Genomic DNA, 14,285 nt, shown 5'->3' on the forward strand with positions numbered 1-14,285 from the left:
CATTATAAAAACCTTAAAATGTTGCTGAATACAAAGAGAATGGCAGAAAAACAAAGGAGCAAATGCCGCCTTAAACCTGTGTACAGAAACAATGAAATGAAAGTCATAGTTTTGAATAATTTTCTTAAAACAATATTCTTTTCCAAATCAGTTTGACATAGGAAAATCTTAAAGAATCAATTAACTTAGGTTAATAACAATTGAAAAATGTAAATCACTTTTGAGGTATTGGAAAATGTAAGACTATCTTCTGTTTTAAGAAGGTTTACATACTATAATCCTATTTTTTGGTGTGAATCCCAGAGAAAATCATTTTCTAATATTCACTATTGATTCTGCAGGTGAAGACCCATGTTCTAAAAGGAAGTATTCCCATACTGAGCCAAAAAGCTGTACTAAACTGGTCAAAGGCTTATTTTAAAATATACAAATACAATAATATTACTCCTTACTCTCAGGAAGTAATAGTGTTCCATTTACTTCCTACCTATAGCAGGCACACAGAATAATAAATGAGTGATAAATGAGTAATTATATTGCCTTAACTGAAGAAAAAGTATTTGAGAATAAAGAAAAAAAATAACACATTCTAGAAAGAAAGATTGGAGAATACTTATCCGTATAACAAGGTGAATTTACATAAGTCTGTCTAAACTACAACACTGACAAGAAAAACATGTTTAACACTGAAAATAATAAGTCCAGAGTTTAAAAATGATGGAGAATCGTTTGCTTTTGTTTTTAAAAATTCATTCATTCACACTCATGCTTTCATTAATTCAGATTTATTCATTCAACAAATACTACTACCTACCATGTTTCAGGTACAGTTATTAATATAAATGCTGGAGTTACAACAATTATTAAAACACAAAAATCCCTGCCTTCATGAAGCACACATTAGGGAGAAACCTTATACCAGCAAGAGAAACTGAAGATGCTATTAAGAAATTACCGCTAGAAGGAAGGACCCAAACAAGACATGAATTTCATACAAAGCAACAATGTTTAGAGGAAATATAAGAGTCTTACACAATCTCACAAAGTAAACAAATTATGAGTAAAGGACCAGAGGTGAGAGTGAGCCATGGGATAAATGATGAATCTTCCTTCTTGGAATCATTAGGTTGTCCTGAATTAACATTCAAAAGCCATCATAGGGAGACCCAAGGGTAAGTGTGATTATACCAAATAGAAAGGTATGTGATACGGCTTTTCCCCATGACAAGGGGGAAACAGTGGAAAATTAACAGCTCTCCTAGTCTAAGATCAGTCAAGTATGAAAAAAAAATGATACGAAGGAAAAAAAGTTTCAATAATACATATACATAAAGTCAAGAAGGAAAATATATTAAAATATGCACAGTACTTTTTATGAAAACTATAATTTTATTATTTTTCCTTACTAGCTTTCTAATTTTTCCATATTTGCCAAATATGAATAAAACTAAATATAAGCTATACAGTTTATTTCGAAAAACTTTATGAAAATTGTTTTGATTCTTTCTGTACAATATACTCCAGATTATGCCATTCAATCATTTAACAAAGATTTAATGAGGGCGAATTATGTGCCAGAAACTCTTCTAAGGCATTGAATACACAATAAATAGAACAAGAACTTACAGGCTAACCATTCCCTTGCTCAGGTGAGATCATTCACCTGAGCAAGGGAACATTCAGCATGTAAGTGCCTTGCTCACTCAGCTCCAGCTATACTGGTTTTCTTGGCTATATCAGAAATATGCCTAGCTCCTTCCAACATCAGTACCTTTACACTTACGATTTGCTTTTCCTCGGGACATTCCTATGGGTCACATTTCCTCACTTCATTCAGTTTTCTACTCAAATCTCATCCTTTCAGAATCTTCCCTGATCTTCCCATCTAAAATCATCCTCTCGCCTCACAATTACAAACACATGTGAAACCTATGAAATTAACCTCGCTTTCAATTTGCCTATAAGAACACATGCACCTTAATGGCCCCAAACAAACAAAAAATTGCCCCCTCTCTCCTTCCCTTACTCTATTTTATTCTTTCTCCTAGCATCTACTATAACCTGAAATTACTCTCTCTCTCTTTGTATATACACACATTTACATACACATACGTGAAACATATATAAAATATATACACACTAAGTATATGTTATATATATATATATAGTTTTTTGCTTGTTTATAATCTGTTTCTCCCTCTTGATTATAAATTCTTTGATGGCAAGGTTGTTGTATAATTTGTTTACCACTATCTCTCTGTGGTGGAAACTGCTTATAGGTACCAAATATCCATTTTTCCCTTCTCCCTCTTAGTAACGTAACCTCCAATTTTAGCTAAGCACCAGGCTCTCCTAGTGTCCCCTGCAGCTAGGTGTAACCATATTGCCAAGTTCTGGTCAGTGGGATGTGGGCATAAATGATGTGTTCAACTTCTAAGCTGTGCCTTTAAAGGGAAAAGGTGTACCCTTCTCAGCCTCTTCCCTCCTCAACTCTGGCTGGAAAGCAAGCATGGTGGTAAGCCACCTTGACTCATGTAGACAAAGCAAGCAAGGCCTAGGAGACAGAAGAAGAAAACAGAAAAAACTGTATTCCTAGTAAATTCATACAGCAGAAACATACTAAAAGCCTGGACTTCCATCTTGCTTAAGCTACTGGTGGTTTTCCTTCTGGTCCCTCTCAACACAGTCAAATCTTTATCCCAAGAAATATAATCCCTATCACTTAGAACAAGGCCTTGCAATAGGAGTCCTCAATAAATATTTATTGACTGAAGAAGTAAATTAACCAGTGTTTCATCTGTTTCGCATGAGCCAGAATCCTTGAATACAGTCTACCTCTAGTTGCACTAAGAAAGTCTGGTTTCGAAACCTGTAAAACTATGTGTCAGATCTACATGTAGTATTGTGCCCTAACCTCTGGGCACTGCCTGAGCAATCAGAGTGTTCCTATAATTTTTAACATTCACCTCTTAAGGTTCTATCATTTAATTTTGCATATTACATCCCTAATTTATATATTATAAAACTAATCGACACATTGTTAGTTATAATGGAACGCCTACTTTTTCTGGGAGTGTTCGTGTCATTTAAAGAGTCGTAAATGATAAAGTTTAGTATTACCATTGAAAACATGAATAGATTGTTGCAAACAACGTAGGTCATGAAATACAAAGAAAAAAGGTGATATAACTTAATAAAATGAATCAAACTGCAGGTGACAACATCAAAAGATTCACTTTTTCCCCTCCATGAACAAGCAGCAGAATAACTGCTTTTTATAAGCCCAAAGTGACCACATTAAATTAAGCTCAGCATTATTTCTTCAAACCCTAGAGCAACTCGAAAGGTAATGAAAATGGAAAACACGTCAAAACAAACTCAGATCATTTTTGTCTTTCATATTACTGCTATTCTCTTTCAGTAGCTCTATTATTACCAGAACACTAGAAGGATAGGCAGCAGCCACGTTTAAGATCATGAGGGAAAGATAAAGAAAACTGAGGAGACATCTAATCTGACATCTTTGAGCTGATGAATGAATGGCAAAGACTCCCTCAACTCTAGACTTATTCACATGACAAAAAAAACCCGTTCTTTGGCCAAATCATTTGGATTTTCTGTTACATGCAGCCAAACACTTTCTGGTTTTACAATTCAGAAAACTGAAACTAAGGAATAAGCTTATAGTTAAATTTCTTATCCTAAATTAAATACTTCATTTAGGCTAGTATAAGAATATGTCAAGGGACAAAATTTTTAAAAAATAATCATAATTCACTTTCAAATATGGTAGCTACTAACATTACTTTTATGGTTATTGTTTGACCCACTTTATCCTAACAGATAAAACTTACCTGAAATTTAAGTAATCTACATCTATGGAAATGCCATTCTGATTCAAAAGAATATTGACATGCTAGTCAACACACAAAAGCAAGCTGATTAAACACGTCAACACAAAAATATTTAAAATCCTAACTAAACTCATTTGTTTAATAACCAATACTATGTTCCTATTAAATGTGAGAGACTGGGTCCCAAGGAGTACCAAAATAAAAAGAAGCATGTTCCCCCTTCCCCTCAACAAGCTTGTAATTTAGCAGACAATCAAATAAACCTATTCTTGAAAGGTTTTGCTTTTTTTTTGGTGTTAGCCAAGCTAAAGCCAAGAATTGAGCGAGAATGTATTCTGCAACTACAGATATTCTTTAAAAATATAGTAGAATTCCCATAGAAATGTGGGCAAAAGATATCTACAAACAATTCATAAATGGCTAACAAACACACATACGCTTTCCTCAGTAGTAATCAAATATATAAACTACAAAAAGTAAAACTAAAAGGAAGAATTACGAGTATCAAAATGGTAAAGATTCTAAAACTGTACCACATAAGGCTAATCATTTATCAAACAATTTCATATACTGCTGCTAGAAATATATTTCAATGTTACCTTTTAGGTATATCTCATATTTACATCATACTTATTAAGATGCCAATTCTCTATACAATACCCTAAAAACATTTTTTGCTCTTAGAAAGAAAAAAAATGGCATTGAAAATGCAAAAGGATTCATAGCGAAGGCTTGGAATTTTTAACAACTTACTGTTTCAAAGCTGCCTTTATGCATCAAATCAATGGGTGGCCGGAAGAGATCTGCAAGGGTAGTTAGTTTCTTATCTATTGCGCCTCCATTTCTTAATTCCTGTTCTTGCCGAACTGCAACACAGGAGGGTGAGAAAGTTTTAAATAGCCATAAAATAAAAGGCATAAATCTCACAACATAAAAAAACATGTATCAATTGCAAGAATTACGGAACAATGTGCTTGACCTCAAATGCAGACATTAAATGCTGACTGAAAAAAAAAACAAAGCAGGGTGAGAAGGGAGTCTTCAGACTTGGTGATAGTTCTCTACCCAAAGTTAAGGACAAACGCAGAAATTTTGAGTCACCCAATCAAAATATTTCCTTCACATATTCAAAACTTTAGCACAGAAGAAAACTTTCATCTCCATTTATCTAATTCTGAAAGTGATCCTAATTTATGTCGTTTCTAGCCACATACCCAAACTTTAAAGATTCTTTCCGGAAGTGAGAGAATAACCACTGCTGTTACCTTTTCCCAGAAGGGCACAATTTGGGTTCCCCTTCAACTCTCTCCAAATTATAAGACCTATCTGTGCTTCAATGAGCTCATGATAAATCAACTACAAAATCAAACATAGTCCAAGTGTTTCTTATCTATTTTCTAAATATAACTGTCTTTTTCTTTAGAATTCCATTATTAAATCAATACTAAATCCTTTGAAGATGTAAAGCCAAGATTCCCATTCTAATTCATTCCACAGAAAGATATAAACCTATCCTAAACAACTGTACCCAAAATGTTAATACTGTGTTTTCCCGAAAATAAGACCTAACCAGAAAAATAAGCCCTAACATGATTTTTCAGGATGACATCCCCTGAACATAAGCTCTAATGCGTCTTTTGCAGCAAACATTAATATAAGACCTGGTCTTATTTTCAGAGAAACACGCTACTGGCTGCTTTGGGTGGTGTGGCTTTTTCTTCCTCTATTTTTAAATCCCCTACAACAACCATTTTTATTGTAGACATTACTTTGACAGATATCAGGATCTTGAGCAAAATCAGTTTTTTATTTTATTATAGTCAGCATTTAAGTGCTTATTCAAAAGTTGATTAAGGAGAAGGTCCAAGGTGGCAAATAGGTAAACGCTGTGCCTACTGCCTCCAATGATCACACCAAAATTACAACTAAATTATAGAACAATCAACCTCAAGAATCATCTGAAGACTAGCTGAACAGAACCTCTATAACTAAGGATATAAAGAAGAGGTCACATCAAGACTGGCAGAAGGAGCGGAGATGTGAAACAGGCTGACCCCAAACCAACACAGCGGTTGAACACTGGGAGGGACACCTTGATGGTGGCAGTCCCACGAGAAGAGGGAGGAGTCCCAGCCCCACACCGAGCTCCCCAGCCCAGGGGTCCTGTGCCAGGAAGAAGAGTTCCCACATCTGGCAGTGAAAAATTAGCAAGGACTCTATTCATCCCAGTGAGAGGGAAGGTGGCTGGAAACCCAGACGTCCTCTTAAAGAGCCCACACGCAGACTTACTTGCTTGCAAGCACTCACCCTGGGCTCTGGCGCAACTTGAGTCATACAAGGAAAGCCCGTCAGGGCAAAGGCTAGAGGGCCAGCCGCTATTATTTCTGTATAGAGCTTGCCTCATGTGTAGTCTACAGGCAGGTGCCATCTGTCCAGTGGTAAGCCCTCCTCCACAGGGCCAAATCTCAGACGGCATTGGTCTGGTGAAATCTGCACACGCCTCCCATTAGTGACTCCCTGGCACCTCACCACACCCAGCTAGTGCAGCATCACCAGGGGCACTCTCAGCAACTCCAAGGTGAGCCCTGCCCTGCAAGTTGCAGGAGGCTTTTACAACAGCAATCACCCTGTGGCGGCCTGGAAGACTTTTAGTGGCAGGTGGTGAGCCCCAGCTCACACTGTAGCCTCTTTTGGGCGGCTCTCAAGGATCGGAGGGTCTGAGGTGAGCAGTGACTGGCTACGGTGTTCTCTGGACATTTTGTGGAGTGGCCACAGGCTCAGCACTGGTGCAACAACTGATGTGCATTAACTTTCTGAAAATCACTGGGCCCACCAAAGAGACTCACTGGGATCCCACCCCACCCAACTCGGGTGGCACTGCTGGGAGCACTGTCAGCACCAGGTCAACCAACCGGGACCACACACCTAAGGGCTCTTTCCGCAGCTGAGCTTTATGCACAGCCAGCAGGTGGCAACAGGCCTAGGGGTGCCCTGGGCCTTTTGCTAAGCTGCCCGAGGACCAGTACAGGTGGCAGCCAGCCTGGGATCAAAGTGAGGTCACCCCCACACGCCTCTAGCTCCAACACAGGCAGCAACCAAGTACTTACAGCTTTGTAGCTTCTATGGGGTAGCCCAGGGCAGACACAAGCAAGGTTGAAAATTGGCCTGCACAGGAGCCCCTCTCAAGAGACATCAGAAACTACACACCCAGAGGCCTGCTTTAGATCACACCTGAGCACTATCCCATTAGCCCCACAAGCAGCACACCCAAAGGGTGGTTTCAACAGGCATAAGAGCCCACTCGAGCAAATCCCGCCTCTGAGGGGTCAGCCCCCACACAGCACCTCATACTCTGTGGGTATAGCCAGTCCTCACAGCCAATCAGCCTGAGAGTTAATCCCACCCATTGATGTGCCAAAAGTAATGAAGGCTCAACTACAACAGGAGAATACACACAACACACACAAGGGACACTCCTGGAACACATAGAACAGGTGATCAGGGAGACTGCACCACTGGACCATACAGGACACCTACTACATAAGGCCACCTAGCAAAGATGAGTGACATAGCAGATCTACCTAATACACAGAAACAAACACAGAAAGACAGCTATAATAAGGGAAGAAACATGTCACGAATAAAAAAACAGGAGAAAACTCCAGAAAAAGAACTAAATGAAGTGGAGGCAACCAACCTACCAGAGATAACGCTCAAAACACTGGCTATAAAAATATTAAGGAACTTAGTGAGACTTCAACAAAGAGATGGTAACCATAAAGAAGGACACAGAAACCATAATAAAGAATACAATAACTGAATGAAGAATACACTAGAAGGAATCAACAACAGATTAGATGAAGCAGAGGATTGAATCAGTGATTTAGAACACAAAATAGCGGAAAACACCCAATTGGAACAAAAAAGAATTTTTAAAAAGTAGTTTAAGGGAACTCTGGGACAACGTCAAGTGTAACAAGATTTGCATCATAGGAGTACCAAAAGGAGAAGAGAAAGAGCAAGGGATCAAGAACCTATCTGAAGAAATAATGACTGAAAACTTCCCCAACCTGGCAAAGGAAATAGACATACAAGGCCAGGAACTACAGAGAGTCCCAAACAAGATGAACCCAAAGAGGCCCACGTCAAGCCACATCGTCTTTGAAATGTCAAAGTTTAAAGACAAAGAGAGACTCCCAAAAGCAGCAAGAGAAAGACAATTAGTTACTTACAAGGGAGCTCCCATAAGACTATCAGCTGATGTCTCAACACAAATTTTAGAGGCCAGAAGGGAGTGGCAGGAAATATTTAATTTAAAGTGATGAAAAGCAAGGGCCTTCAACCAAGACAACTCTACCTAGCAGGGCTAGCACTTAAAATTGAAAGATAGATACAGAGCTTCCCAGACAAGAAAAGCTAAAGTAATTCATTACTACCAAGCCAATATTACTAGAAATGTTAAAGGGACTTCTTTAAGACGAAAGAGGAAGACAAACAAAAGATGACCAAAAATATGAATAAAATGGCAATAACTATGCACCTCTCAATAATCACTTTAAATGTAAATGGATTAAATGCTCCAATCAAAAGATCTAGATAACTGAATGGACAAGAAAACAAGACCCATACATATGCTGTCTACAAGAGACCCACTTCAGATCAAGACACATAGACTGAAAGTAAAGGGATGAAAAAAGATATTTCATGCAAATGGAAACAAACAGAAAAGACTGCAGTAGCAATACTTAGACAAAATAGACTTTAAAATGAAGACTGTAGTAAGAGAAAAAAAAAAGGCGTTACATAATCATAAAGGGATCAAGCCAACAAGAGGACACAGCCCTAATAAATATCTATGCACCCAACACAGGAGCACCTAAATACATAAAACAAATACTGTCCAACATAAAGGGAGAGATCAACAATAATACAATCATAGTAGGGGACTTCAAAACCCTATTGACACCAATGGATAGATGTTCCAGACAGAAAATCAACATGAAAACAGCGGCCTTAAATAACACACTAGATCAGATGGACAGAATTATATTTTTAGAGCATTTCACCCAAAAGGAGCAGAATATACATTCTTTTCAAGTGCACATGGAACATTTTTCAAGACAGACCACATGTTAGGCTACAAAACAAGCCCCACTCAATTCAAGAAGACTGAAATCATATTGAGCGTCATCTCCAACCATAATGATAAAAACTAGAAATCAAACCCTAAAAAACACAAACACATGGAGGCTAACTAATATAATAATAAACTATGAATAGGTTAACAGTGAGAATGAGGAAGAAATCAAAAGATACTTTGAGACAAAAAAAAATGAAAACACAAGGATCCAAAAATCTCTGGGACACAGCAAAAGCAATCCTAAGAGGGAAATTCATAGCAATACAAGCCTACTTCAAGAAACAAGAAAAATCTCAAATAAACAATCTAACTACTCTTAAGGGAACTGGAAAAGAACAGCAAACAAAGCCCATAGTGAGTAGAAGGAAGGAAATAATAAAGATCAGAGCAGAAATAAACAAAATATAATCTAAAAAAAATACAAAAGATCAATGAAACCAAGAGCTGGTTCTTTGAAAAGGAACAAAATTGATAAACCTATAACCAGACTCATCAAGAAAGAGAGAGGACTCAAATACCGTGTTTCCCTGAAAATAAGACCGGGTCTTATATTAAGTTTTGCTCCAAAAGACGCATTAGGGCGTATTTTCAAAGGATGTCTTATTTTTTCATGTACAACAATCTACATTTATTCAAATATAGTCATGTCATCTTCTTCTGGAACATCGTCATAACGTACTAAATGCATCTGTCTGGTTGACGATCTTAAATGGGGCTTACTTTTGGGGTAGGTCATATTTTCGGGGAAACACATTAAACAAAATCAGAAACGAAAGAGAAGTGACAATTGACACCACCGAAATATGAAGGATTACAAGAAAATACTACTAACAATTATATGCCAACAAATTGGACAATCTGGAAGAAATGGATAAATTCCTAGAAACACAATCTTCCAAGACTGAAACAAGAAGAAACAAAATATCTGAACCAACCAATTACTACTAATGAAATCGAATCCATAATCAACCAGCTTCCAAAAAACAAAAGTCCTGGACCTGATGGCTTCACAGGTGAATTTTACCAAATATTCAAAGAAGAATTAACACCTATTCTTTTCAGACTAGTCCAAAAAATTCAAGAGGAATAAAGGCTCCTAAGCACATTCTATGAGGCTACCATTATCTTAATTCCAAAAGCAGACGAACACATTACAAAAAACAAAAACTGAAGGCCGATATCCCTGATGAACATAGATGTAAAAATTCTCAACAAAATATTAGCAAACTGGGGTGGCTGGATGGCTCAGTTGGTTAGAGCGCGAGCTCTTAACAAGGTTGCCAGTTCGATTCCCACATGGACCGGTGAGAAAGAAAAGCTTGAGCTTGGAGCTGAGCCTTTGGACAGCCGGTTGACTCAGTGGTTAGAACGCAGTGTTCATAACACCAAGGTCACCGGTTCGATTCCCACATGGACCAGTGAGAAGCAATGGCTTGAGCTGGGAGCTGAGCCGCTGGTGGACAGCCAGTTTGCTCAGTGGTTAGAGCGAGGTGCTCATAACACCAAGGTTGCCGGTTTGAGTCCCACATGGATCAATGAGCTGCACCCTCCATAACTAGATTGAAAACAATGACTTGACTTGGAGCTGGGATGTGCCCCCCACAACTAGATTGAAAAACAATGAATTGACATCCTGGAAAAATACACTGTTCCCCAATATTCCCCAATTAAAAAAAAACATTAGCAAACTGAATTCAGCAATACATTAAAAAGATCATATACCGTGATCAAGTGGAATTTATTCTTGGTATACATACCAAGAATAAATTGATTTGTGGATATTTGTTTAATATCCACGAATCAATTAACATGATATACCATACAAACAAAATGAAAAATAAAAATCCTATGATCAGATCAATAGATACAGAAAAAGCACTTGACAAAATATCCAGCATCCATTTATGACAAAAAATCTTAGCAAAGTAGGAATAGAGGAAACATCTCAACATAACAAAGACCATATACGACAAACCCACAGCTAACATCATACTTGATGGGGTAAAGGTAAAAGCATTCTCTTTAAGGTCAAGGACAAGACAAGGATGTCCACTTTCACCACTTTTATTCAACATAGTACTAGAACCCTAGTCACAGCAATCAGACAAGAAAAAAAAAGGCATCCAAATTGGAAAGAAAGAAGTAAAACTGTCATTATTTGCAGATGACATGATACTATATAGAAAATGAAAGAGTCCACCAAAAACTATTAGAACTGATAAATGAATTCAGTAAAGTAGCAGGATACCAAATTAATATTCAGAAATCGGTTGCATTTTTATACACCAATAATGAACTGTCAGAAAGAAGAAATTTAAGAAAATCATCTCACTTACAATTGCATCAAAAAGAATATTTAGGAATAAATTTAACCAAGGACAAAAAAGACCTGTACTTGAAAAATTATAAGATACTGAAGAGAGAAACTGAAGAAAATACAAATAAATGGAAGCATATACCTGCTCATGGATAGGAAGAATTAATATAACTAAAATGTCCAGGGCCGGCCCGGTGGCTCAAGTGGTTGGAGCGCTGTGCTCCTAACGCTGAGGTCACCAGTTCGATTCCCACATGGGCCAGTGAACTGCACCCTCTACAGCTAAGACTGCGAACAACAGCTCTCCCTGGAGCTGGACTGTTGTGAGCAGCCGGAGGTTGGCGTGAGCTGCCGTGTGCTGCCTTGAATGGCCGGCAGCTGGGGAGAGCTATGAGCTGCTGTGAGTGACCAACCGACGACTGGCAACTGACTACCTTAGCCGGAGCACAAGGCTCATAATACGAACATGGGCCAGGGAACTGTGTTCCTAACAACTAGACTGAGAAACAACGGCTTGAACAGGAGTGGGGGTAGGAGGAGGCGGGAGAAAGGGGAAAAGAAAAAAAGAAAAAAAAGTCCATACTACCCAAAGCAATCTATAGATTCATTGCAATGCCTATCAAAATACCAATGACATTTTTCACAGAACTAGAACAAATAATCCTAAAGTTTATATGGAACCATGAAAGACCCCACATAGCCACGGCAATCTTGAGAAAGAAGAACAAAGTTGGAGGCATCATGCTACCTGGTATCAAACTATCTGGTAAGGGGTTAATATCCAAATTTCATAAAGAACTCATGAACCTAGAGGGTATATGCTAAGTGAAATAAGTCAGACTGAGAAAGACAAATATCTTATGATTTCACTTAACACCAAAAAAACCAAACAATCCAATTAACAAATAGGCAGAGGACCTAAACAGACATTTCTCCAAAGAGGACATACACGTGGCCAATAGACATGAAGAGATGCTAAATGTCACTAATTATCAGAGAAATGCAAATTAAAACCACAATGAGGTATCACCTCACACTTGTCAGAATGGCTATCATCAATAAATCAACGAACAAATGTTGGCAAGAATGAGGAGAAAAGGGAACCCTCTTGCACTGTTGGTGGGATTGCAAACTGGTGGAGCCACTATGGAAAACAGTATGGAGGTTCCTCAAAAAATTAAAAATACAATTACCTTATGACCTAGCAGTTCCAATCCTGGGTATTTATCCAAAGAAATCCAAAACACTAATTTGAAAAGATGTATGCATCCCTATGGTCACAGCAGCTCTATTTACAACAACCAAGATACGGAAGCAACTAAAATGTCCATTAATACGTGACTGGATAAAGAAATTGTAGTACATATATATATAACAGAATATTATTCTGCCATAAAAAAGTATGAAATCTTACCATTTGCGACAACATGGATGAACCTAGAGGATATATGCTAAGTGAAATAAGTCAGACTGAAAAAGACAAATATCTTATGATCTCACTTATATTTATGTCTAAAGAACAAAATAAAACAGAAACAGACTCATAAATACAGAGAACAAACTGATGGTTACTAGATGGGAGGGGAGTTGGGGGACTGGGTGGAAAGGTAAAGGGATTAAGAAGTACAAATTGGTAGTTACAAAATAATCATGGGGATGTACAGTACAGTATGCGGAATCTAATGAATAATATTGTAAAAACTATGTACAGTGTCATGTGGGTACTAGGCTTACTGGGGGGATCACTTCATAAACTACATAAATGTCTAACCAGTACGCTGTTTTGTATACTGGAAACTAATATAATTGTATGTCAATGGTAATTAAAAAATTAAAAAAAAATAAAACAAACACAGGAAGACTCTCTAAGGTGAAGACCAACTATTGACCTCGGAATCCAAGGAACAATATGGTGTGAGTCCCCTGGGTTTTCTTTTTTATCCCAGACATAATGCTTAAAGAAACTGGCAACCTGAAAATGCCAATAAGTATAGACCAAAAAAGCCCTAACAAAACCTTGCTCTTTCTAGCCAAAGGAGCAGCCTAGCAAGACAGAAACCCTTTAAATAATAACTGTTCTACTTCAAACAAACACTACAGAAAACCTATGACCCCACTCCCACCCATGCCAGGTAGGCGGAGTGGGGAGCCCAGACTTCCACCCTTGTGAGGCTTTAACAAGGAACCCAAATCTCTCTGCCTAAGTGGTGTCAGAAAAGACTGAATGAGAGCCAGGAATTTCATCTCCCAAAGATAATGAGGCTTCCTCAATGTAGTGTTGGAGACCAGTGGGGAGCCTGGACTTCCATCCCCATCTGGCAATGATAAGTGTCCCCGCCCCATCTCCAGTGGGATGGTATCAGAGGAAGACTCATGGAAAGTCAAGACTCTCACCACTGCCCAACAATAGTGAGGTCTCCTAATATGCCCCTCACCTATCAAAAAATGCTGATTAAGGTTGTAAATTACCAGATTTTTTTACATTACCTCCATCTCTCTTATTATTCTTCTATCATCAAGTAGGTTAGAATTTAGGACAATTCAGCTCCAGGGGGAATTAATAACAATTACAGACTGAATTCATAATTTCACTTTTTAAATAAGGTGACTCCTCAAAGTAATTAGACCTAATATTCATCTTCTTTTTAAGAAAAAAGTATATAAAACTAGGATCTTGACCTATAGGGGATTGTGTGGGTGCTTTTTCACCTTGTGGTTTTTTTTATATGTGGGAGAAAGAAGGGAGAGGAAAGGAAAGGAAGCCAGGAGGGAAGAAGAGGGAGGAAGGGAGAGACAGAGACAGACAGACATAGAAGATAATCTGGTCCATAGATACCTACTAGTTTCAGTTTGAAAATCCCGGAAACCATCAAATATTGACCGTGCAGGCCGTCGTCTTTTAGGAGCTTTAGGGGGGGAAAAATAGAATTGATACAAAAATTTAAATGTTAATTTTGAAACAATTCTAAAAACT

The 14,285-nt window shown here is 38.0% G+C and overlaps 1 protein-coding gene across 2 annotated transcripts in view; it reads right to left on the bottom strand.

Annotated features, from left to right (window-relative positions):
• The window catches only part of UBXN7 (UBX domain protein 7), a 51,404-nt gene that overhangs the window by 11,399 nt on the left and 25,720 nt on the right, over positions 1–14,285 (bottom strand). For both annotated transcript variants that reach the window (XM_081074580.1, XM_081074581.1), the window contains 2 exons: positions 14,152–14,217; positions 4,608–4,720 (listed from right to left, as the gene is read on the bottom strand). In XM_081074580.1, the coding sequence (XP_080930706.1) occupies positions 4,608–4,720; positions 14,152–14,217 (179 nt within the window). The remainder of the gene's footprint in view (positions 1–4,607; positions 4,721–14,151; positions 14,218–14,285) is intronic.

This window comes from Rhinolophus hipposideros (assembly GCF_964194185.1).
Source record: "Rhinolophus hipposideros genome assembly, chromosome: 2".
Classification (NCBI taxonomy): domain Eukaryota; kingdom Metazoa; phylum Chordata; class Mammalia; order Chiroptera; family Rhinolophidae; genus Rhinolophus; species Rhinolophus hipposideros.